Source organism: Dendrobates tinctorius, unplaced genomic scaffold (genome assembly GCF_039654945.1).
Source record: "Dendrobates tinctorius isolate UK_male_01 unplaced genomic scaffold, ASM3965494v1 ptg000041l, whole genome shotgun sequence".
NCBI classification, from domain to species: Eukaryota; Metazoa; Chordata; class Amphibia; order Anura; family Dendrobatidae; genus Dendrobates; species Dendrobates tinctorius.
Window position 1 is genome coordinate 2,537,540 of NW_027361709.1, and position 26,632 is coordinate 2,564,171.

The following is a 26,632-nucleotide window of genomic DNA, read 5'->3' on the forward strand; positions in this document are numbered from 1 at the left end:
GAGCTGCCACCCAGGGTGTCTCCTTAGTAGTGCCCACATTGGTGCCATCCATAGTATTCCCAGTGGTGTCTCCCATAGTGTCTTCATGGAGCTGCCACCCAGGGTGTCTCCTTAGTAGTGCCCACATTGGTGCCATTCATATTGTCACCAGAGTGGTGTTATTCACAACAGCACTGTCATCCATCGTGTCCACAGATGTGTTATTTCCACAGAGCTGCCATCCATAGTAACCCACAGAAGTAGCCACAGCACTGCCATTCATACTGTACCTACAATGGTGCAACCTATAGTATCCACAGAGGTGACTTTGATTGTATTCCATAGTGGTGTCACAGTCATATGGCACCCACACAGGTGCCTTTATAATTTGCAACAGGGCTTGACACAGTCCCCTCAGCGGTGCCATCCATATTTTTTTCATAACAATGCTATCTGAATTTGCAGCATGCCTTAGCACTGCCCAATAGTCCTCATCAATAATGATCCCATCCATACAGTGTCCATAGTGGTTCCATACATAATGTGACCCCAGAAGTGCCATCCACGGTACCCTTGTAGTGATGCCTTCTGCTGTGCCTCCATAGTGTAGATGAGGCATCCATTGTGCCCCCACTGCAGTGCCAGCCACAGTGCCATAAAAAATGCCCAAGCACCTGTTAGAAATTACTGTACAAGAGTTTTCATATGGACAGCACTTGGACTTTGTGGACAGAAATGTGGTTTCCTTCAAGATAAATCTGAAAACCTTTTGGGTTTAACAGATTTTTACCTTTTCTGAATATCTGAAGTCTCTTTAGCCTGTATATGAGCGTGTCCCCCCTCATGGCTGTATGGCTCCGGTATCTCAGTATTTTTTTGGAGCAGGTGATTCCTCCTCCCCAGTATACTACCTGTATTGGAACCAGTAATGTGGTACATGGTGCAGTGCTGATTCCACGTCTCGCACATCGCCCACACAAGATGTTCTCTTAATCCTCCTCTTATCAGACGGGTTTCCTTCCAGTATTTGCTATGGCGTTACTCTTGTGATTTCAATCTCCCGGAGCTGCTGATTTGAAATTTATTTTTGGTGGCTTGTCATATTTTACAGCTCAGATTCGCAGCCTTGGATTGTGCAGTCCTTGAAATCTGTCTTATCGTGAACTTGATGAAAAAGTAAGAAATAAATAATAATCAGAAGATATGGAGACTGGAGGTTGCACACCGTGTAAAATATGCTCCGCATATGGCGTGATCCGGCCTTGAAGAGTTAGGAGGGCTACACACATGTATACAACCGTATGGGCAGATTGAGATTTCTTTTTCTTTTTTTGTCATCAAGAAACTCTTTAGATTTTCACAAGCTGTAAATGAACTTATACAGAAATTGCATCAGCTGGGTAAGAAATGTAACGTTGCGGGCTGTCGATGTAAGACATTTCCAGCAGTGCACTGTTGATTTTGCTTCCCTTTTGGCAAAAAAATGTAACAATATCTATATATAAGAGAATATTTAAGTATTATAGTGAATATGTAAATATATATATTAGAATATGTAAATATCAATCGTCCTCTTTGTTTTCTAACAAAATATTGGTTGCTTGTTAAATGTTGAGACAAAACTGTGCCGCATCTTTACAAGCCCTCCTTCATCAGTCCTAAGGGTCATCAGATGGAGAATTAGCTGGTCCTCTCCTGCGCTCAGGTTTTCATACGGTTGTGAGACCCAACTGCTTCAGGAAACAGGAGATTTAGAAAAGGGACACAGAAATCCAATGGGAAGATTGCTCCACTTTGAGGTTTTGTTTTAGCCCTTTACCATTTGTATAATGAATTTGGCAGCTCATACAACACAAGAAAAGCCAACCGCGAGCGTCGTACATTTATCAATCTGCATCCGTAGTCCTTGGTTTTGGTTCGATCCCACAGGTCTGTGTTGGGCCGACTTCTATCTTGAGAATGTGACTTTGTCATGTGCGAATATTGATGGAGATGAGCCATGCAGGTTTTGGTACTCGCATGCCCAGCCCCTCTCTAATAGCAGCACATTAATGGTTCCATAGGTAGGGGTCTGCATCTGTTCTAATATTTATCCCTCAAACCTGTGGCCTCCAGATTGTGGTTCGTGGCAGATGAGGGCTGAAGATCACTACCGGAAGCCAAAAATATTTAACTTAGTTGCAATTATTGCAAAATAATACCGGCATTGTGTCTGAAACTGTGGCATATCCTGCAATAAATGGATGAAATCTTCCACAGAAAAATATACATCCAAGACCCAGAAGATGGGAGATAGGTGGTCCCTAACATATTAAATGAGTGTTATCCAATCCCAAATGTGAGCAAGGGTGTCTGAACGCTTTCCCAGGAGCAGACGCCTGGGAGACGGTAGGATTGGACATGTTGGATTGTAGTATGTCTGATCCTTTGCCACTGCCAGACTTCTCTTATGTCTCTCTCCTGTTTGGATACACATGCACAGCCAAAATGTAAATTATGCAGCCCCCTTTTAGAACATAGGGTTCATGTTATGTGACCACCCCCCGGACTTCTGATAAATGCCCGAGGTCCAGCTCTTGGATTGACCTTTATCGGGGTTGAACATTGTCACCAGCAGCTTTCTGATCACTGTGCTATTGCTAGGACCCCACTATTGGGCCCCCCCGCGTCTAATCGGCCAGCTTAATGGATGGTTGTCCATTGAGGGTATTTCCTTAGGTAAGGGGGTCTCTTCCTGACGCAGCCTCTCTTTAGCAATATGCCCAGCTCTGAAGTGATAATGAAATGTTTTTTTATTTTTTAGGAAGAAACACCTAAAACTTTCAGACTGCATGGTTTCTATATGTGATTCCTCGTCTCTCTTCTTATAGATGATGGACCCTATTCCAAAGGCAGCAAAGACCTGTCGGGGAACGATGTGGCGTTGGTCTCCAGACGGCAAAGCATTCCAGGTAGGTCCCCAGTAAGATCAGTCAGATCACCTGGCTCATCCGCCCGGAGAATCCAGCCATTCTGATCATTGATTACACCCCCGATGAGCCCACACAATATATCAAGGACATACACATGAGAAGCTCCTCATTATTTGGGTGCCCATCACTATCCTGAGTCCTGACCCCAAAAATCAAAACTTTGATATACACCTCAAAGTCAGGAGATGGTTCATGGAGAAGCTTTTATTGCTGGGTGATGTCTCTCCCTTTTCTACAGGGGGCTTTCAATCTGCACAGGGGTCTGAGCGTCATGTTCAGGGGTAAAATGGCACAAGAAGAGGGGGCACCATATGTGTTTTATGTGAGATGCTAAAGGGGATCTCTGGTAATAGATGTAGGTGTCCGGCTCCCTCGTGTAGCAGAGCTTTTGCCCCCTGGGCGGACAGTTGCAGTTTTTGGTGCATATTTGGCTGCAGAGGCTTCAGCGAGTTTCTGACGTGTGTTTTCCTAACTCCCTCCGAATAATCCTGACTCCACACGAGTCGCCTCGGAGCAGCGGGGCCCCCGAAACTACAATTTGAATTTTTGTCAGGACAGAAATTAAACCACAGCGAGGAAGCATTAATATCCCCGCAAGGTGCCATCTGCAGCCATATTACGAAGTGTGCGCGGGGCGGGCGAGGAGCCGGCATGGGCAGCCGATAATTCCATCAGCAGGTGAGATTGATAGGACGAGGACTCCAGCAGAGCAGTCAGTCATCCAGGAGCGATCAGAGCAGCGCCGAGGGCCAGCTTAACCCCTCCTGTGCCCTTTCCCTGCCACTTCTAAGTGCTAATTCGATTCCTATCCCGTGCTTCCAGCGCATTTCATTGCTTTTCCGTCTTTTTTTTTTATGGGTCACTGAATATTTATATCGCTTAAAGCGAAAACCAAAAATAATCTGTGAAATGCTCTTAAGGGAAAGAACACAAACCGCCCGCGGGGCGCACACTTTCCGGAAATCAGATTGTTTGCATATTCAACAGTTTGTTATATCTGCTGCTGGGAAAGCTGGGTGATTACACTAATGACCAACGCTGCAGCGTCTCCAGCTTTCTCACGTATAACTAGAGCTGTCCAGGACTTTGGGTGTCAGCCTGTATTTGAGGCCCTATCTGTTGTCACCCAGTGCTCCCAACAGCAGAAATGGCTTAGAAGAATTGTTAGAGAATGGCTTTGTCGGCTACGGACCTATTGGTCCCATTGGTGACCTGGCTGGCAGCAGCTGGACTGACCGGATGACCCATCATTGTCCTTGTCAACTGCAAGAACGTTATGACCATAAGACTCCAGCATGACGTATGGTGCATACATCACTGTGAAATCTGCCTGCATTCATTCCCGAGGGTCACTGTGCAGCTTTAGTAAATCCTCCACGACGCTGGAGGATGGGGGTAGTTATTATCCTTTGTGTTTCTTTGCTCCTCAGAGGAGTTCCGGGGAGTGACCATTGTGGAGCTCATCAAGAAAGAAGGCAGCACATTGGGACTCACCATCTCGGGCGGCACAGACAAGGATGGCAAACCCAGAGTGTCCAACTTGAGGCCGGGAGGCCTGGCGGCCAGGTGAGCTCTGCGTCACAACTCCCTATGGGTGAGGATTCTGGGTTGCAGTCGTTTTCATAACCATTATATTATATTTATGTACAGAAGTGACCAGCTGAATATCGGGGATTATATAAAGTCTGTGAATGGCATTAATCTGACAAAACTGCGCCACGAAGAGATTATCAGCCTGCTGAAGAACGTGGGGGAGAGAGTGGTGCTGGAGGTGGAGTACGAGCTGCCTGTGGTCTGTAAGTGAGCGCTCATGTCATGGCACTATGGTGTAAAATGGGGGCATATGTCGCCTGGCGTCTATTAGAGAGCACTGAGGAGAGCGAAAGTCAAAGGATGCGAAGATGACTTCTAATATCCTTAAAGGGGTTGGAACAAGGTTGCATATTTTTAAGGATAATTTATTAATTGCGGGGTGGGACCCCCATCGATCCCGAGGTAGGACATGGCCGTCCCATAGACAGTAAATGGAGCAGAGCTGCACTTGCTCCACCTCTGCTCCGTTTAGACAGGTCTCGGCAGTGCGGGTCCCAGCGTTAAAAGCCCCCAGGGATCTTTAAAATATCTACTATTTTACAGACATAGGACAACTTACAACCTTGGTGCAACCCCATTAACAGCTATCCCCACTTTATTATTCAGGGGACCCTAAATAATTAGTTACAGGTGGGAGAAAGTGTTGATGTTTCATGTAGTGTTATATGACGGGTCTGAATTTCCTCCTTTAAAATACTCAGTGAATTTTCTCCTATTTTCCAGCTCCAGATAACAATGCTGCCATCATCCCAAAGACGCTGGAGATCACTTTGTGCAAAGAAGGAAACAGCTTTGGGTTTGTTATGAGAGGTGAATGCAGCGGAGTTCAATTACAAACACCCTAAAATTCCCTTCTGCTTAATCACAGCTCATTCTATTTCTGGAGAGCTGGGGAACAACCAGTATGGATACCCAGCTTTCCCAGACTCCTGAATAGCAAACTAGCTAGCACTGCAGCACTACGTGCCCTGCGTTCATACTCCTGCACGACAAGGGGTATTTTACATTTACAAATCTTGGAAAGAAACTCTCGTGGGAGCTGTAAAGGTCGCCATGTTTAATTCATGCATTTCCTACAACCATTTCCAGAATGACCTTTAATAATACACTGTAGCCAGGCCATATAAATCTGGAAAATATCTGGGGCTGTGTGAACACAGGCGACCACGTGAGGCAGCGCAGGGCGATCGCCCGACACAGTGTCGATGCTGCTTGCGGTATTTTCCGTTTATGCTCCATTGAGCTTTCACCCCTTGTTATCCTCAGTTGTGGACGTCCCTTGTAATTCCCAGAGGGATCGGAGATCATGTATAAAGCTGTACTGCAGCTCCGCAGCACTGAGGCCTATGGAGGAGGCACTACAGGCAGCGTCTGCGTCCCTTTAAGAATAGGGTCTAGCTAATAGGTGATTGTTACTTACCTTGCTGTTTTGGGCCTGTCTGATCCGAGACACCTCCAGGGCACCTGAACATGGTAGGTGATTACTTTTTATATGTCAGGTAAGCGCCGTTGTGGCACAGGACAAAAGCAGGTGCTGCCAGTACTACAAGTGGCATGTAATGGCTGGTGGGAGGGGATAGTTACCGTATGTATATACAGAATTATATAATTCAATGTGTCTGAGGGGGGTACGATGCATCATGCATATGGCTTCATGTACTTTGCTTTTCAGGAGGTGCACAGGACGACTGGCACAAATCCAGGCCTCTGGTGATTACCTACGTGAGACCGGGCGGACCTGCAGACAGGTATGGTAACCCCGGGGGGACGTGCCAGCACCCGGCACACAACTGGTTACACACAGCATTCGTGAGGACAACAGCAGGATCCACAGTCTGGCACTTTGATAAATCCGTCCCCCGTATTACTTACAACAGGCACGGAGCGGAAGGCATATTGCAAATGACTGTTAATGTGGCTTTAATTCCACAGCAGACAGTTTAGGACGGCGGATGAGCAACTCCACTAATTCCACCGTTAAATAAAAGTCCCGTCTCTTAGGAAAGATTTACATACGGGCGAAGCAGCAAGCTGGATGTGTCTGACGTCTAAAATACAAAGTGGATCAACAGCAATCTGTAGTCTCAATACTTGGCAAGTCCAATAGTCCGCAACCCGTCCAGTAATCCGTATCTTGTACACAGCAGAGGGGTTAACTGCATTAGATCCTTGGTTCATCTGCACAGAGGTGGGATGAGGATGCCCAAACCTAGCGGGGACTGCTGGGGGATTTCCGCTCTGCATGATGAAACGCCTAGGACCGTGGATCAGGACAGCTGCTCTCTGTACACTACTATCAGTGCCACTAATGCCACCAGCCAGTTAGTTCAGCTAAGTTTAGAGTCAGGGTATGTGCACACGGTACGGAATCTGCTGTGGAATTTTCCGCGCAGATTTTGCTAAATCCGCAGCTCAAATTACCTGCATTTTACCTGCTGATTAGTGCGGATTTACTGCAGTTTTTGTGCGGTTTTCCCCTGCAGATTACACCTGCGGATTTCTAGAATGGAGCAGGTGTAAAACTGCAGCAGAACTGCACAAAAGAAATGACAGGCTGCAGTTTTCAATCCGCAGCAAATCTGCGCGGAAAAATCCGCAGGATGTGCACTGCGGATTTTGATTTACATTGCCTTTAATGGTACTGTACATCACTTGCAGTTCTGCTGCTGATCCGCACCGTGTGCGCACACCCTTAGAGGAAATAGGAACATTCATGAATTCATTGCAGGAGAAGAGAGCACGGTGGTGACCCTGATTATATCACGAAGGCCGGCGTCAGTAATGGGCTGCAGGCTGTGAATTTCCATCTTTCCCAGTCTGGATTCGCCTGATTAATCCCTCTACTCCACATTTCACTATTCAGTGGTGGTTTATACAAATCTATACTGAGCTAAAAGATCGAGTGAAATCATGTGGGAAATGCACCTCTGATAACAACGGCCCTAAAGTTACCAGTTCTTTTTAAATTGGGTAACTTTTATTAAACATTTTCAAAAACAAAAGAGAGTAATAATAAAATACAAACCTTAATCCTCGCTATCCCAACCTTCCCCTTCCCGTGCTCAGATTCAGGAAAGTCTTTCAGCGCATTGATATGTGTTTCTTCAAGGCGATGTCCAAGTGTCCGTCATGTGCTGTATGTGAGAGAGTCTTTCGGATCTCTTTGTTGTTTTTGCCTTTCCCACCCTCTAAACAATAATTGCATCATAATAACAGATGGAGTAAACTTTATACACATCTTCTTTATGAAAAGATTACAAACTTTCCAAGTTCTTTACAAATCTCATACACACCCTCCGCTGTCACATTCCACCTATCATTAATAGATGAAATTTCTGCTATATTCACTTATTGTACCCCTGTCCTATCTCTCCTTATTAGTTCGGACATTTGTGTTCCTCAGGGAGCATTATCTAAAGCACTTTTTCACATAACACTAATGGGGTCTCCGTTGATTAATTAACAGGTGCGCCCATTGGTAATCCTGACCACGGTAACATTACAGCCCGGGGAATCCAGCCATGGGGCCTCACAGTTTTTCAAATTTAATTAGGGTTCCTCTCTTTTGAAACACCTCTCTCTCTAGGCGGAGCATGCAGTTAATTTTGGGAATGTATTCTTGTATGTTAGGAGGGTCGGTATCCTTCCAATGAAGAGCAATTCATTTTCTGTCCTGGTAAAGCAGACGTGGAACAGATCGTTGTTGAGCCACCATAATCACCTATCAGGAAAACCATAGGATCTAATGGAGTTTCACATTCCAGCACACTGGATTATGAGATCTGGAACTTGTGACGTTTAGGGTCCCTCCACATTACATCGCATTTCAGGGTAAAGCAGCTGTAATGTTTATACCCAATGGTATGTAGCCTCAAGGAAGTGTTGTATGCTCTATGGAGCCAGTAATAATGTGACATTGTACCTCGCTCATTGATACTTTAGAAACTGATTGTAAGATTTCCTCCAACGTAACCTCACTAATTGGGCCTACATCCCGCTCCCATTTTGGTTTTAAGGGTACAACACCATTTTTTTAAGAACTCCCTCCATCAAACATTTCTAGTGGAGCGAGATGATGCTCCTCGTCGAGCCTTCTCTGACTACACGGTCTATCTAAGATTGTGGCCCCCGTGCTCTAAATAAGTAGAGTTTGCCGATTTTTGCATTGTAAAAGCATGTCCCAATGGAGCGTACTGGTAAAATCCCGTTCTCAAAATGACCAGCTCTTCCTGAAATTCCTTAAAAGCCTTACACTGGCTGTCTCTGGTTAATTGTGGAATCCGGTAGAGCCCTTTGTTTTGCCGGTGTCTACAGGAAAGCATTCTAACTTCTCACATTCTGGGTAGTTGGGTAAGTAATGAAAGTATCCCACTATACACATTGTCTCCTTGGCCGTAGACCATACTCTCTGTATCCCTCTAATAGTTATGAATGAGGGACTGCACTTCCAAAAAACTTCCCCCTCCAACGCTCCCACCAGGTTTCCAGTCCCAAAGTTTCCAGTTCTTATTGTCACTATGTAAGAAGAGTATTTGTAAGAACATTTCTCTTCTTCTGCTTCTTAAAATTTACCAAGTAAAGGTTATATTTTATTAGTTTCCTACTCTGCCCATTTGTAGTAGTGAAAGCAAGTACACAGTGACTGCAGCAGCAGAATAGTGAGTGCAGCTCTGGGGTATAATACAGGGTGTAACTCAGGATCAGTAATGTATGTACACAGTGACTTCAGCAGCAGAATAGTGAGTGCAGCTCTGGGGTATAATACAGGGTGTAACTCAGGATCAGTAATGTAATGTATGTACACAGTGACTGCACCAGCAGAATAGTGAGTGCAGCTCTGGAGTATAATACAGGATGTAACTCAGGATCAGTAATGTAATCTATGTACATAGTGACTGTACCAGCAGAATAGTGAGTGCAGCTCTAGAGTATAATACAGGATGTAACTCAGGATCAGTAATGTAATGTATGTACACAGTGACTGCACCAGCAGAATAGTGAGTGCAGCTCTGCGGTATAATACAGGATGTAACTCAGGATCAGTAATGTATGTACACAGTGTGACTGTACCAGCAGAATAGTGAGTGCAGCTCTGGAGTATAATACAGGATGTAGCTCAGGATCAGTAATGTAATGTATGTACACAGTGACTGCACCAGCAGAATAGTGAGTGCAGCTCTGGGGTATAATACAGGATGTAACTCAGGATCAGTAATGTAATGTATGTACACAGTGACTGCACCAGCAGAATAGTGAGTGCAGCTCAGGAGTATAATACAGGATGTAACTCAGGATCAGTAATGTATGTACACAGTGACTGCACCAGCAGAATAGTGAGTGCAGCTCTGCAGTACAATACTGGATGTAACTCAGGATCAGTAATGCAATGTATGTACACAGTGACTGCACCAGCAGAATAGTGAGTTTAGCTCTGCAGTATAATACTGAATGTAACTCAGGATCAGTAATGTAATGTATGTACAGTGACTGCACCAGCAGAATAGTGAGTGCAGCTTTGGGGTATAATACAGGATGTATCTCAGGATCAGTAATGTATGTACACAGTGACTGCACCAGCAGAATAGTGAGTGCAGCTCTGGAGTATAATACAGGATGTAACTCAGGATCAGTAATGTATGTACACAGTGACTGCACCAGCAGAATAGTGAGTGCAGCTCTGGAGTATAATACAGGATGTAACTTGATCACTACACAATCTTTATAATATTTGTCACTAGGGGAGGATTATCCTAGATTATCAAATTGATTTTGAGAAGTAAATTAATAAACCACAGACCAGTAGAAACCAAATATTTATAACCCAGGATAAACTACTGTCATATATGTATTTTTTGTTTGTTTTGCCCTTTAAAACTGTCACATAGTTTGTTATGGATATCCAGAAAAAATTAAACATTTTACTAAAATGTTTTCAGGACTTTCATAAAACGGTTGAGGTATTTTGTTGTTTTTTTGAGGGTGCACTAGATTGGCATTGATCCTCTTGTCTGGACTGGCGGAATACAATCTATGACTGGGTGTTGTAGTTCTGCTGTAGTTGGAGAACGCTCCATCTTTCCTGTCATTTTATATTCATCGTCATTAGAATTCCGGCTTCTTCCCTGTTCTAATGACATCACTCGTATATGACCTTGGCCGACCTGTTATTCTTCATGCCATCACATCTGCCTTTCCCCCCTCAACAGAATGGTTTTGACACAATGACCTTGTAGACCAGGCTGCCCGAATCCCTGCAGCATCCTCCTTACTTAGTCTCTTGATTCTTAACATTAAATCAATGAGCAAAATTTCCATTAAGATATACAGGTGCCCCGGCGGTGACAGGCAGACCTAAGCAGATTGTCCTGATCAAAGTGAGACACTGTTGGATATCGGGGATGATTTAGCATTTGTCATTTTAATTCGCTAAGTTATGCGCTTGGAAAATTCTTCCTGAAAGATAACTGAGAATTTCACAGACACCTGGAGGGGGAAGCGAGGGCTACCGTAATTATGACTGATGTCTGATCAGCTTTTTAAAGATATTGATGTGTCCTTACTCAAAAGAATAGGGGAGATGAATGGGTTAAACTCCTCTATTGATCCTGCAGATATATTAGATCCAATAGTAAAATACTGCTATTCTATGGAACCAGCCTGCAATAATACTGCCCCCTATGTGCAAGAATATAACTACTATAATACTGCCCCCTATGTACAAGAATATAACTGCTATAATACTGCTCCTATGTACAAGAATATAACTACTATAATACTGCCCCTATATACAAGAATATAACTACTATAATACTGCCCCTATATACAAGAATATAACTACTATAATACTGCCCCCTATGTACAAGAATATAACTACTATAATACTGCCCCTATGTACAAGAATGTAACTACTATAATACTGCCTCCTATGTACAAGAATATAACTACTATAATACTGCTCCTATGTACAAGAATATAACTACTATAATACTGCTCCTATGTACAGGAATATAACTACTATAATACTGCTCCTATGTACAAGAATATAACTACTATAATACTGCTCCTATGTACAAGAATATAACTACTATAATACTGCCCCCTATGTACAAGAATATAACTACTATAATACTGTCCCTATGTACAAGAATATAACTACTATAATACTGCCCCTATGTACAAGAATATAACTACTATAATACTGCCCCTATGTACAAGAATATAACTACTATAATACTGCCCCCTATATACAAGAATATAACTACTATAATACTGCTCCTATGTACAAGAATATAACTACTATAATACTGCCCCCTATATACAAGAATATAACTACTATAATACTGCCCCTATGTACAAGAATATAACTACTATAATACTGCCCCCTATGTACAAGAATATAACTACTATAATACTGCCCCCTATATACAAGAATATAACTACTATAATACTGCTCCTATGTACAAGAATATAACTACTATAATACTGCCCCCTATGTACAAGAATATAACTACTATAATACTGCCCCCTATGTACAAGAATATAACTACTATAATACTGCTCCTATGTACAAGAATATAACTACTATAATACTGCTCCTATGTACAAGAATATAACTACTATAATACTGCCCCTATGTACAAGAATATAACAACTATCATATTTTCTGTAACGGATTGTTTTCCTGAGTTTGGCGACTTTCATTGCTCATTTTGAAACTTTTTTCTTTCAGGGAAGGAACTTTGAAAGTTGGGGACAGGATTTTGTGTGTGGACGGCATCGCTCTACACAATGTTCCTCTCTGTGACGCTCTGAACATTCTCCGGCAGTGCAGCCAGGAGGCAGTCTTCCAGATTGAATATGATGTTGCTCTTATGGGTGAGCTTGTTTCTTGGGATCGAAATGCAGTATACTCTATGATATCATGTGGCCCCTTAGCTGGAATTCTTTTTGCCCCCTCCCCCCCAAAAAAAAAAAAAAGAAAAAAAAAAAGGAGAAACCTTAATATTTGGCTGGGTAACAGAAAGGCATATCTCACAACTTTGCAGCCCTTACAAAGTCATTTTCCACATATATCGTCCTCCATACAGTATTACATGCACCACATAGTGCTCTATACATGAAAAATAAACAGATACCTCTCCCCATTCCTTGCTGCTGCGGTCTCTGCAGTCTTCTGTCCCTCTGCCCTTCTTGGCATAGAGTGCACGCTGTAGGGACATCATCGCGCCCTCTGCACTAAAAGAGTTCTAACACAGTGGGGCAATGATGGGAGTGGTAGCGTCAGCTAACTGCTCCATTTCCCATCATTGTTTTCAACTGTATGGGCCACTGACTAACAGGCCCATAGTGGCTGCATGGCATGCCGCAATTGGCAGCATGCCACGGTTTATTATAGATCTGTAAATAGGGAGCTCCCCCTAGTGGTGGCTTCAGACAGGATCTTATTATGTATCTCTGTATACAGGGAGCTCCCCCTAGTGGTGGCTGCAGACAGGATCTTATTATGTATCTCTGTATACAGGGAGCTCCCCCTAGTGGTGGCTGCAGACAGGATCTTATTATGTATCTCTGTATACAGGGAGCTCCCCCTAGTGGTGGCTGCAGACAGGATCTTATTATGTATCTCTGTATACAGGGAGCTCCCCCTAGTGGTGGCTGCAGACAGGATCTTATCATGTATCTCTGTATACAGGGAGCGCCCCTTAGTGGTGGCTGCAGACAGAACCTTATCATATATCTCTGTATACAGGGAGCTCCCCCTAGTGGTGGCTGCAGGGATGTAGTTACGTGATACTGTAATGTTGGATGCCCTGTAGGATTATATGTGGTTGGCGTCTTGTTCGCTGGTAGGGATTTCGGTCGTGGCTGGTGACCTTCTATACAGCAATGTAGTTGGCAGGAAGGGTCTTCTCTTACTGTGGTGTTTGTGCCAGTCCTGGCAAGTTGTTCTCCTCACTCCACTAGGGACAGAACGGCAGATTACTGATGCGTTTCGCTAGGAGTCATTTAACAAGTTGGAACCCTCCAAGGCGCAGTCACCCCACTTATCATCTGATGCAGGAAATTAATTGATTGGAGCGGTTCCAGCATCTTCTCTGTGGACTCCAGTAAAGAGCGAGTAACTCATGGAGGACTGAACTCGTGTGTGTTCTGGTTTATATTCTAGGTCGTTGTGTAGTGAATATACAAGATAAGCCTCTGTCTACAAAGACTGACCAGCACCTACTCATAGAATGAAGCGAGTGTGAACAGGGGCCAATGAATACAGCCGCCTCTGTGAGCGCTGAGATGTGTGGAAATATTAACTGTATGAACTTTACACTGCTATGGAATATACTGATAAACTGAAGATGCACAAAGTGTTCAATTCATGAGCGCCCACCAGACACAACAAGGAGACCTCTCCCCCTGAATGGACCCTAACCTAATATTTATCGGGCATGTCTCTCCCGGGCAGGTGGTGACAACCTCCATATTCTGCTGATCTCTTCCTGTCGGACTAAGACTGGCTTTAATTACTACTGGATCCTTCCTGCCTCTTATATTTGCAGCTTTAGCTCAGGAGAGGCATGTCTCATAAATATTAGCACATGGTCCCATCAAAGTAAGGTCGTCTAGTTGTGCCTGGTGGGCTCACACTAATTGACCAATCTGGGTACCATGTACCTTCTCTTTGTAGGTATATTGTATATGGCAGTGATGTAGTTTATATTCAGTGTTTTCTTAGAGTATACATTGGCTCTCACAGAGGAGGCTCTACTCTTTCTTGGTATCCCTTCATCAGTCTAATCTATTTCTGTCTGTATCTCCATCAGACACTGTGACAAACGCATCAGGACCCCTGCTAGTGGAAATAGCCAAGACTCCAGGATCCACGCTAGGAATATCTCTTAGCACTGGCACTCACCGCAACAAGCAAGTCATAATTATCGACAAAGTCAAGCCTGCCAGTGTGGTTGACCGGCAAGTATATAAGTCATTTATATTACTGATCCTGTACTGATTCCGAGTTATATCCTGTATTATACTCCAGAGCTGCACTCACTATTCTGCTGGTGCAGTCACTGTGTACATACATTACATTACTGATCCTGAGTTACATCCTGTATTATACTCCAGAGCTGCACTCACTATTCTGCCTATGCAGCAGGAAATATTGGGAGATTTCAACTTTAATTCTGTATAATGCCAATGATTTTCTTGACTATATGTTTTGTATCCCCCACAATAAATGCTGCTCCACCTGCGTGCTAATAATGCCCTTCCTTGTACAGACGTTTGGTGCAGACTTTGCTGCAGTACATTTTGCTTGTTCTGCAGGACTTAGTATCGGACAGTCATTTTCCTGATTTTTGGGGTGCTGATCCCTTGGTGGATTTGAGCCGGTAGACACAGAATATGTGACTTCCCCCCTTTGTTTTGCAGGTGCGGCGCCCTTCACCCCGGTGATCACATCCTCTCCATAGACGGCACCAGTACGGAGCATTGCACTGTGATGGAGGCTACGCAGCTGCTCGCGAGCACCATGGAGAATGTGAAGCTGGAGATCCTCCCGGCACATCACAGCCGCCTCTCTCTGAGGCCACCAGAGACTGGTCAGTCCATGAGCTCGCTGCATGCGGAGTCCCCCCGGGTGCCATGTGACGGGATCCCAGGCCGGCCTGGTGAAGGTCGGAGTCGGCTGCCTGCAGTCAGTCTGCGGAGGAAAACTCTCTTCTCATCCATGAAGGGCTGTTATCTGACTGGGCAAGGTTGGAGCGATGCTCTGCGGGATATATCCCACGACATTGAATCTGGCCGCAGCTTTAAAGGGTGAAATCACTGCCATTGATTACAAGGCGTAGGATATTACCTGCGCAGTGGGGGACGGCTCTCACCCGGGTGGTTATTCATGGCCCCAACCATAGTGAAAACATGACGCCATGTAATGGTGACGCGACCACGGCTGAGGCTGCACACACGTCGGCTCTATGGATGAGAAGATAAGCGGCTGCAGGACCTGTGTTGCCGCTTATCCCAAAGTGAGCAATAGGATCTGTTAGAAATGCCTCCCGGGGTCACTGGTGGTCAAATGGTGAATCATCTACTTGTCTTATTTTCTCCAGACAAATCCAGAGCTGCATTCATAGTTCAGTTATATCCCTTGGCCAGAAACAGAACGCACTGTTGTGACAGATACTGAATGTGTGAGTGTATGTGCTTTCATTGCTCTCCCACAATGCACCATGTGCAGAGCTGTATAGGAGGCCGGCAGAATTCTGCATGCAGCTCTGGCTGTGATTAGAGTAATTCTCGGTACCATACAGGCATTTGCACTGGTGATATATTCTTGGCTTTTTTTATGCTCATCGTTCTATCCATTTTACGGGTTTCTTTTAATTTTTCTAGTTAAAGTGCAAAAAAGTGAGCACCACCACTGCTGGGACCCCTGCATCAACTACTGTCACACGCACCACCCAGGGCACTGCAAGACCCCCACCTGGAACCCCAGCTCGAATCAGGACTACTGTAAATGTACGTGACACCACCATGGTAGAGCTGTATTCACAGTTCAGCTGGTTGTTACTGGAAACAGTCAGCAGGCTGGTGCCCATACACCCCCTTACTAGGCGACTGGTGCCCCTGTAGAGCAGCAGGGTGTGGCGACGTCTTTCTATATACGTTTCTGGTCTTGTAATTTCTACTCTAAAAAATGGCATCTTTACACCAGACTGGTCGCAGCCACTGAACAAGCAGGGGTTGCTGGGAGATTTCTGCTCTGAATTAAGAATTCTGACAGCTTTTTCTGATCCAAGTTTTGTAAAATTGTCAAAATCTTTTGCATTATAATTAAAGGCTTGACTTGATTTTTAACCCTTCCTTATCTGCAGCGTTGGTCGCCACCAACTTCTCTTCCTCTTCCTCAGCCGGAACCCCAGGGTTTAGTAGCAGCCAGAATTCCAACACCCTCCCCCGCTCTGCACATCAGATGAGCCCGAGGACCACCATGACCCGCCGGCGGCAGCAGCGTAGGAAGGACCATAAAAGCTCATGTAAGGGCTCTGCTCAATACATACAGTGGCAGGGTCGTCAAATAGGTTCTGTGTCTTAAAGGGGCGGCATAATTATGAATTTGGTGATCTACATACATACATGCATACATGCATGCATCGCTCTCATAGGGCAGGAGCGGCCCTCGGGGGTGTTTGCTGTGTGAATGGGAGGAGACTAGAACATGGTGGAGGCGCCATATCACCTTGCACAGGAGCGATTCTATACATGGCGACTCTTCTTCTCCTGTCTCCGCAGTATCCTTGGCTTCCAGCACTGTGGGCCCCGGCGGACAGATCATACATACAGAAATCACAGAGATTGTCCTACGGGGCGACCCTTTAAACGGATTTGGCATTCAGCTGCAGGGAGGAATATTTGCCACGGAGACCCTGTCTTCTCCCCCGCTGATCCGATTCATCGAGCCGGACAGCCCTGCTGAGAGGTGAGATGCTCTGCAGCCTCTGTGCTCCTTGTGACAACTGATCTGAGCTCGTTCTCATGTCACACAGGTGGTTGTCGCCTTTCAAGGCTTCCATATCCGCCTTTGGTGCTTTTTAATGAGACTTCCTCTTTGAGTGGAGCTAATAGCAGAGGGCTGGATAATGTGTTTTGGTTGGGGTCCTCTGTAATCCCCTATTGATCTGCAGGTTTCTAGGGGGCTTCAGCAGCGAGTCCAGACTCTGACATTTACTTGTGCAGCACGTGTGGACTAGACGGCGGTCGGTCATGTCTGCTGGTCGCTCCCCCACAAGCACAGGAGATCTATATCTCTGCTGCCGCCCCGGGTGATAATTGACTGCGAATTTTAATTAGCTTCTGTATCGACACCCAGGAACAATTCCGTTTTCCTTGTCGTCTGTTCCGGTTTCTGGTCGCGATGCTTCCAAATAACTAAATCACGGTGGTTGTTGCTGCTCCGTCTCCGGTATTGGGGTCAGGGCTCGGCCCCAGGGGCAGACACCGGGCTGTGGAGAGTGGAATGATCTGGCCCCCGGTCATCGCTCCCTCTCCTCTCATACCTGCTGGGATCCATTATGTCCTCGCCTGAAGAGGACCGACTGCTCTCGCCTTCAGAATGGGAAGATTTCGTTATCATTTTATTTCACTTTTTTTTTTCTTTTAGGTATTTGCATAGGGGGAAATGGACCCTGGACATGTGCCTTGGCCACTAGAGCAGATTTGGGGCGCACGAGTGGGGTCAGGGGCATAGTTTGGTGTCACGGATGCACCATTTACATAGCAGTAGATGTAGTTTGTCCTTCCAGGAGTCTGTCCACCTGTAGGTAGGTAACCTTACACTGCCCCCCTCTTACCTGGTCATGGACCCCAATGGTTTTAGGCCTTCCTGTGGAAATTGTCTGTAACATCTGCAAAATTCTGAAAATGTCCTCAGAGTTGGGTCCAATCTCCTGGTTGAATGCCATTTTGTATAGGTGACAGTGACTACTTGTGTGTACTGGGCTCCAGAATATTTTGGTGATATTTGGGCAACAGGAGATAAAAATGATAAGGAACACAAACCTTAAAAGTTACCATCTGGTGGCCATGTCATGCTACTGCATGCTTTTCCATCTATTATGACAGAACTACAGTGCCATCTAGTGGCCATGTCATGCTACTGCATGCTTTTCCATCTATTATGACAGTACTACAGTGCCATCTAGTGGCCATGTCATGCTACTGCATGCTTTTCCATCTATTATGACAGAACTACAGTGCCATCTAGTGGCCATGTCATGCTACTGCATGCTTTTCCATCTATTATGACAGTACTACAGTGCCATCTAGTGGCCATGTCATGCTACTGCATGCTTTTCCATCTATTATGACAGTACTACAGTGCCATCTAGTGGTCATGTCATGCTACTGCATGCTTTTCCATCTATTATAACAGTACTACAGTGCCATCCAGTGTCCATGTCATGCTACTGCATGCTTTTCCATCTATTATAACAGTACTACAGTGCCATCCAGTGTCCATGTCATGCTACTGCATGCTTTTCCATCTATTATAACAGTACTACGGTGCCATCTAATGTCCATGTCATGCTACTGCATGCTTTTCCATCTATTATAACAGTACTACAGTGCCATCTAGTGTCCATGTCATGCCACTACATGCTTTTGCATATACTATGACTGTACTACAATGCCATCTAGTGGCCATTCGCTGCTATTGAATATTATGACTGAAATGACCATTAGGCCATGTTCCCGTGGGTGAAAATGCTGCATTATTTTATCGAACCAAGTGTCTGCACTAGAAGGTGTAATGGCAGTCGGGTCTGATTGTTGCAGTTTTTTAATGTACTTTCTTCCCTTTTGGGTTCAAATTTGGCACAGCATTTTTTGTGTTCTTTACATGCATTTTTTTTTTTTTTTTTTTTTTTTTTTTTTTTTTAGATTCTCCATAAAGGACTGTAGGGGAGGGGAGAAAATGCACTAAACATGCAGTTTTAACAGCATCTCTAACAGCCTCCCGCTCTCCCCATATGCCAGGCATAGCGTGATCTCCTGAGCCTGTGAGCACACTCCATATAACCACTCCTAATTTTTTTTTTTTTTTTTTCACCACTAATATAAAAAAACTATACAAGTCTGGTATCATTGTGATCGTACAGGCTTTACCGGTCAAGTTACTAGGTCACTATTAGCGCTCGCATGGTCCTAGCACTCAACCCGCCAAAAATAATGGCCCTCATACAACTATGTTGATGGAAAAATTTAAAAAAAAATGTTGTGGCTCTTCTAAGAAGGGGAGGAAAAAAGGAAAGTGCTGTGGTAAGAAGGGGTTAAATGTACTTTGGGCAGAAGTTTTAATAAAATCACAGCAACTTTTGCTTGAGCAGTTAAAGAGAACAGATTTTCTGCACAAAAAAACCTGCAAAATCCCCGCTATGTGGGAACATGGCCTTAAACTGACTGTAAGCATTTGGGAAAAGTCCTCCATGCCAAAGACAACGCACCCCACATAAGTATAAGAGCAGGGGTTATTTCACGGCGCTCGACAGGACTGCTGTCATTCATCAGCCGTCGGCTTCTTTTCAGGTAAAAAATAATAACACAAAAATGGTCCTAAACCTACCAGTACAGCCGGCCATTAATGGTGAGAAGAATCCCTTTCATTCTTAGGACAATGGTGGGTTTTAACGCTACTAATCCAATGTGGCCGCCGCAGCCATAGCGCAGCACTGATAATGTGAACGGGTCCGTGTAGTCACGGGCACACAGCTTTTCAGTGATCTATGATTCCCGTTCTCCAGGTGCGGCCTCCTGCAGGTGGGGGACAGACTGCTCTCTATCAATGGGATCCTCACAGAGGACGGGACCCTGGAGGAAGCCAATCAGCTCCTGCGGGATGCCGCGCTGTCCAATAAAGTCGTCCTGGAGATCGAATATGATGTGGCTGGTGAGTTAGGAGGGATTGTGGATAGAAGTCTGTGCACCCCCCACAGATCACATCACAATGCAGTCTTCAAAAAGCTGGGAAATCGGCTTGCGGGTGCAGATGCAACAGATGGAGTGTGGGTTTGTGTGCACACACTGACTGCTGCCGTCTGCACAGGAAACACAAATATATCGTGGGATGAACCGTTCTGTCATCACAACGCTTTAAGTGGACGATCCGGATTAGACGTATGCACTGGTATCCATGATGCAGGGGCCGGGGAATCCTATGGGGTCGTGTCCTTCCAACATTGCGTCGTCTTCTGTGATGAGATCTGTATTAATGATCCAGTTTCCATTACTGATTCGCCCTTTTCCTGGTTTCTCCAAGAGTCCGTGGTTCCCAGCAGTGGTACCTTCCATGTTAAGCTGCCAAAAAAGCGAGGCGTAGAGCTGGGCATCACCATCAGCTGTGAGTACCCGGGGAGTGTTTTGTGGTGCGTCTGTCACTTCTTAAAGGGATTTCCCACTTTTTCGATACTTTCTGTTAGCGTGACTATAGATATTCAGGAAGCTGAGATATATGGAGCTGTTTGCATAATAAGCAAAAATTGTATTTGTGGGACAGCTTTATGGAGAATAATAGCCCCTATACAGTCACCCATCACCAGAGCTCGGGGTCCGGCTTCGAATATTCCAGACTAATGGATGAGCTGACCCCCTGCTAATTCCTTTATATCCCCCAGAAACCATTAGTAAACCTCATTGCTTGTGGCTATAGGAAATCATTATGTATCATGCGAGTGATTAGCCGCCCCCCGCCTGCTGCCGCCTGGGGCGTGGGATTCTGTAATGCAGAGACTTGTATTCCCACCGCTGCCGTCATGTGTCACGGGACGCGTCCACCGCAGCCTCCCCGTCTGGTGTCCCCCCTCGTTAATCATCTCCAAACCGGAGGCCCCAGCGGAGATGACACTGAATTAATGAGACGTTTATTATCCGCACGCAATCGATCTCCTCTTGTGTTTTTCTTGCCGCTCTTCCTGTCCCTGTGGAAGGAGAAGTCCCATGATTTATTATCTCTCCATCCCGGGGCATTCAGGACCGGCGTCTGGAATAACAATGTGCCAGCTCGCTGCATGTAAAGCACTGCCATGTATGTGGGGACACGGGGGCAAGTAAAAGGCTCCTGCATCTTCGAGACGGACCTTGCGGCCGCTGTAGGGCCCTTGGGGAGAGGGGGCCCGGCTCTGGTTGGCTCCATCCTCTTTGCCACTAAGGTGCCATGGGCACTTCTGCCCTGAAACCATTTCGATCCTTGCTATAGCGCCCCCTGTCTTCAGGCTGCAGAGTGGGAAGACGCTCTTTTTTTGCGCTTTCTTTCATGCTGTGGTTTGCTGTGCACTTGTATAAAAATGGCGACCAGAAGTCAAGGAGGGAGGAGAGGTGTGCTGTAACTCCACACTTTGCATGTACAATCCGGCCAGCGCCTCTTCCACCACCGTTGGTTCAAAGCTTTGATAAGTGGCCCTGACCAGTGTGAGGCAGTGCCGCTTACCGCCGTTTTGGCCCGTTCTTTACCGCCCCTGTGATTCCAGTCGGGTTTGATTATTGTGTAGCAACTAAATTGTGTGTGTGACTGATGCCAAGCTCCCCACTGACTGTTTCCATTCTGCTTTATTATCAGCCAGCAGAAAACCCGGCGAGCCTTTAATTATATCGGACATCAAGAAGGGCAGCGTCGCTCACAGGTGCGGTCACGTGTCGGCCTCAGATAGCAGCAGCACAAGTCGCCACAATGTCCTGACACTTCGTTACAATGTATCAGTCGGCGGTGCAGGCACTTGAGCTCACAGACTTGTAGTGAACCCTCAGCTGGGAGAAACACTTTACCTGCACTGATACATTGTAACAAGATAAGAACGAGATTCCTGCTACTTATGTGTTCAGCTTACAAAGGATTGTCTCGACTGGATGCAATTGTAACAAACCCTCTGCTGTGAGAACTGTTAGGTCTGTATAGTTTTTCAAGCTTTGGGTGCAGATAAAAATGTTTTCATTCCCTGGCAGCAAGCAGAGAGCTTGAAAATGGTAAAGGAATTAACATGAAAATTCTATTACAGGCCGAGTTATTGACCCCATTGTCATGACGGTGACGTCACTAGATTATAATGTGCGGTGATGGACTGGATGTAATGGGGTGTGAGTGACGACTACATCGCCTACATCTATATAATAACAGGGTCTGTGACTTCTCACTGCAGAACCGGCACCTTGGAGCCCGGGGACAAGCTGTTAGCCATAGACAACATCCGTCTCGACAACTGCTCCATGGAAGACGCGGTGCAGATACTGCGCCAATGTGAGGAGCTCGTGAAACTGAAGATTCGGAAAGATGAAGACAATTCGGGTATGAAATGATCTAACGAGCTGTGATCACTGCTGCAAATCCCCAAAATTGCAACATTAAGGCTGTGTGCCCACGTTGCGTTTTTTTAAGCGTTTCCGCAGCGTTTGTGCCGGATCAGACGCTGCAGAAACGCTTAAAAGAAGCTTCAAATTAATTAGCATGCGTTTTTGGCTTTTTGTGTCAATGCATGTGTTTTTAACCGCTCAGGAATCGCTTAGCAGCTAAAAACGCAGCATGCTCATTAATTTCCGCATTGCTGAGCGCTTTTAGGCCCTGTGCACATGGTGCAGATTCTGCTGCAGATCTGCAGCAGAACTGCAGGTGATGTACCATTAAAGCCTATGTAAAAAAAAAAAACTGCTGTGCACACTCTGCGTTTTTTTCCGCGCGGTTTCTGTGCGGAAAAAAAGGAGCATGTGACTTCTTTTGTGCGGTTTTGCTGCAGTTTTCCACCTGCTCCATTCTACAAATCCGCAGGTGGAAAACCGCACAAAAACCGCAGTAAAACCGCAAAAAAACATGAAGAAATCCGCAGGAAAAATGCAGATCATTTGACCTGCGGATTTAGAAAAATTCGCGGGAGGATCCGCACTGTGTGCACACAGCCTTAGCCTTCCCCAGTGTTCCCAGAAAACGCGCGTCAAACGCGCGTCTTTTGTGCAAAAAAAGCGCAAGAAACGCGTGGAAAAAAGACGCGCGTTTTCTGGGAAGGGGATCAGTTTCCTGAGCGTTTAAAAACGCTAACATGGTCACATAGCCTTAATCTCATGTTCATGGTAGAGATCATAGAAAGGAGCAGTTACCATCTACCTGCACTCAGACATCCTGACATAGTATGGCGCCACCTGGTGTTCATTGTATAGCAATGTGTACGTCCACCTGGTGGTCGCACATGCTCAGTTGCTTCTTCCCTACAGTCAAGTCCCCATTTTGGTAGCCAATAAGAAGAACTTCATATAGTCAGCTGCCAGAGGGTGAAGGAGACTCGTTCTGTCCAGAACACCCAAAAGATATCCATGAATGAGAACATTATTATTATTATCATTATTATTATTATTATGCATTTATATAGCGCCATTTATTCCATGGCGCTTTACATGTCAAAAGGAGAATTATAGACAAGTGTAATATATACAAGAATAATAAACAGGTGTAAGACAAGGGACGCACAAGTACATAAGGAGAGGGGACCCTGCCCGCGAGGGCTCACAGTCTACAGGGATGGGTGAGGATACAGTAGGAGAGGGTAGAGCAGGTCGTGCGGTGGTTCAGTAGACAGAGGATCATTGCAGGCTGTAGGCTTGTTGGAACAGGTGGGTCTTCAGGTTCTTGTTGAAGGTTTCTGTTGATGGTGAGAGTCAGATGTGTTGTGGTAGAGCGTTCCAGAGTATCGGGGAAGCACGGGAGAAGTCTTGTATGCGGTTGTGGGAAGAAGAAATAAGGGGGGAGTAGAGAAGGAGATCTTGAGATGATCGAAGGTTGCGTGCGGGTAGGTACCTAGAGACCATGTCACAGATGTATGGAGGAGACAGGTTGTGGACGGCTTTGTATGTCATGGTTAGGGTATTGAATTGGATCCTCTGGACGATAGGAAGTCAGTGAAGGGTCTGGCATAGGGGGGAGGCTGGGGAATAGCGGGGAGACAGGTGGATTAGTCGGGCAGCAGAGTGTAGGATGGACTGGAGCGGAGCCAGAGTGCTGGAGGGGAGGCCAGAGAGTAGGAGGTTGCAGTAGTCGATGCGGGAGATAAGGGCGTGCACTAGTGTTTTTGTGGTTTCGTGGTTGAGGAATGAGCGGATCCGGGAAATATTTTTGAGTGTGAAGCGGCAGGAGGATGTGAGGGCTTGGATATGTGGTTTGAAAGAGAGCGCAGAGTTGAGGATCACCCCAAGGCACCGAGCATGCGGGACTGGGAAAAGAAAGCAACCATTGACATTGATGGATAGTTCTGGTGGAGGGGTAGAGTGAGATGGGGAAAGATGATAAATTCTGTTTTGTCCATGTTCATTTTGAGAAAGCGAGCAGAGAAGAAGGCTGAGATAGCAGACAGACATTGTGGGATTTTGGTCAGTAGGGAGGTGAGGTCAGGTCCAGATAGGTAGATCTGCGTGTCATCGACGTAGAGGTGATACTGCAAACCGTGGGATTCTATGAGCTGTCCCAAGCCGAAGGTGTAGATGGAGAATGGTAGGGGTCCTGGGACAGAGCCTTGGGGAACACCGACAGACAGGGGGCGAGGTGAGGAGGTGGTGTGTGAGAGGGAGACACTAAATATTCGGTCTGTTAGATATGACGAGATCCAGGATAGGGCCAGGTCTGTGATGCCAAGAGGTGAGAGAGTCTGTAGCAGGAGGGAATGGTCTACTGTGTCAAAGGCAGAGGACAGGTCCAGGAGAAGGAGGACAGAGTAGTGTCGCTTGCTCTTGGCGGTTAGTAAGTCGTTAGTGACTTTAGTTAGGGCAGTTTCAGTTGAGTGATGCGGTCGGAAGCCGGATTGTAACCGGTCAAAGAGGGAACAGGAGGAGAGGTGGGAGGACAGTTCAAGATATACATGCTGTTCCGGTAGTTTTGAGGCGTAAGGGAGAAGAGATATTGGGCGATAGTTAGACACAGAGGATGGGTCGAGGGAGGGCTTTTTGAGGATGGGTGTGATTGAGGCATGTTTGAAGGATGAGGGAAAGACACCATTTGTAAGTGAAAGGTTGAAAAGGTGTGTTAGAGATGGGATGAGGACTGTGGCCAAGTTAGGGATGAGGTGAGACGGGAGCGGGTCAAGGGCACAAGTGGTGAGGTGTGATCTTGACAGAAGGGTGGAGAGCTGATCTTCTGTCATGGTGGAGAAGCTGGCTTTTGCAGAACAGGGCTGAGCGGCTAAGAGGGGCATTGGGGGCTGAGGGCCAAAGTTTTGTCTGATCGTGTCGATCTTCTGCTTAAAGAAGGAGGCAAAGTCTTCAGCAGAGATGAGAGGAGGGGAAGGAGGTGCTGTGGGACGGAGTAGAGAATTGAAAGTGTTGAAGAGCTGTTTAGGGTTGTGAGACAGGGAGGATATGAGAGATGCGAAGTTTGTTTTGCGGCAGAGAGTGTGGACTTAAAGCTGGCAAAGGACTGCTTGTATGCGCTGAAGTGCTCAGTAGAATGGGTTCTCTTCCATCTCCGCTCAGCGGCCCTGGAAACCTGTCTCAGTTCTTTGGTCAGGCTGGTCAGCCAGGGGCTGCCTGTTGATTGTTTGAGTTTTGCTCTGCGTGAGGGGGGCGGCCGAATCAAGTGTTGCTGCTATTGTGGTGTTATAAAAAGTGGCAGCAGCATCTGTGTCATGAAGGGAAGCTATGTCTGTAAGAGGGAGAAGGGATTCAGAGAGTGATTGTAAATTGAGGTGTTTGAGATTCCTGCGAGGGTGAGCGAGTTTATGAAGGGGGGTTGCTCAGTGGGAGAGGAGAGGGAAGAGATTGTCAGCAGGTTGTGGTCAGACAGGGGGAGGGGTGAGTTATTGAGATTAGTGAGGGAACAGAGACGGGTGAAGATAAGGTCCAGCATGTGACCATCTTTGTGAGTGGCCGCAGAGGACCATTGAGTGAGGCCGAGGGAAGCCGTGAGCGACAGAAGTTTAGAGGCAGCCGGGGTGGAAGTGTCAATGGGGATGTTGAAGTCCCCCATGATGATGGTGGGGAACATTTTCCAATTATAATGGCAGACACTGAAAAATGCTGTAAAACAACTATTAACAGCATTTCAGGGCTTTGGGGATGAAATTGATAAATGGGATAATTTATTAATAAAGTTAGACCAACTTCACTCCCACCTGATAAAAACTAGGGGCTGTGAGGAGCAGGGCCAGTCACAATACCTTATATCACTATGTAATTTGTAGATTACACTGGAAAGGGCTCGTAGATACTGATCTGTATCCATGCACTCACTTGTTTTGCAGACGAGCAGGAAACGACAGGCGCCATCATATACACAGTGGAGCTGAAGAGATACGGCGGGCCATTGGGTATTACAATATCAGGGACTGAAGAGCCCTTTGATCCCATTGTTATTTCTGGCCTTACAAAGAGAGGACTGGCTGAAAGGTGAGTTATGGTAGATATCATAATGTCCGAAGTCTTAAAGACAAAAAAATAAAATGACCTACAATACCCCTCCTGACCACCGGGGGTGATGAAGAACTCCACCTCTCGTGGCTTATACACAGCAATAAGGTCTCTACGTTGCAGCTCGTGTTTTTGCAGTTGCTCAAGGGGTTTTTCTTTCTGTG

At 45.9% G+C, this 26,632-nt stretch overlaps 1 protein-coding gene across 7 annotated transcripts in view; it reads left to right on the forward strand.

Annotated features, from left to right (window-relative positions):
* The window catches only part of GRIP2 (glutamate receptor interacting protein 2), a 280,364-nt gene that overhangs the window by 241,922 nt on the left and 11,810 nt on the right, over positions 1-26,632 (forward strand). For 6 of the 7 annotated variants that reach the window (XR_012232067.1, XM_073574993.1, XM_073574994.1 and 3 more), the window contains exons 2-17: positions 2,850-2,930; positions 4,382-4,517; positions 4,602-4,747; positions 5,268-5,354; positions 6,217-6,292; positions 12,274-12,419; positions 14,360-14,507; positions 14,970-15,139; positions 15,933-16,058; positions 16,415-16,576; positions 16,833-17,019; positions 19,841-19,986; positions 20,356-20,436; positions 21,652-21,715; positions 22,229-22,374; positions 26,303-26,447. Coding sequence is in view for 6 of the 7 variants with exons in the window: in XM_073574993.1 (XP_073431094.1) it covers positions 2,850-2,930; positions 4,382-4,517; positions 4,602-4,747; positions 5,268-5,354; positions 6,217-6,292; positions 12,274-12,419; positions 14,360-14,507; positions 14,970-15,139; positions 15,933-16,058; positions 16,415-16,576; positions 16,833-17,019; positions 19,841-19,986; positions 20,356-20,436; positions 21,652-21,715; positions 22,229-22,374; positions 26,303-26,447 (2,047 nt within the window). In the remaining variant the exon portion in view is untranslated. The remainder of the gene's footprint in view (positions 1-2,849; positions 2,931-4,381; positions 4,518-4,601; positions 4,748-5,267; positions 5,355-6,216; positions 6,293-12,273; positions 12,420-14,359; positions 14,508-14,969; positions 15,140-15,932; positions 16,059-16,414; positions 16,577-16,832; positions 17,020-19,840; positions 19,987-20,355; positions 20,437-21,651; positions 21,716-22,228; positions 22,375-26,302; positions 26,448-26,632) is intronic. The other variant, XM_073574996.1, reaches the window with a different exon arrangement.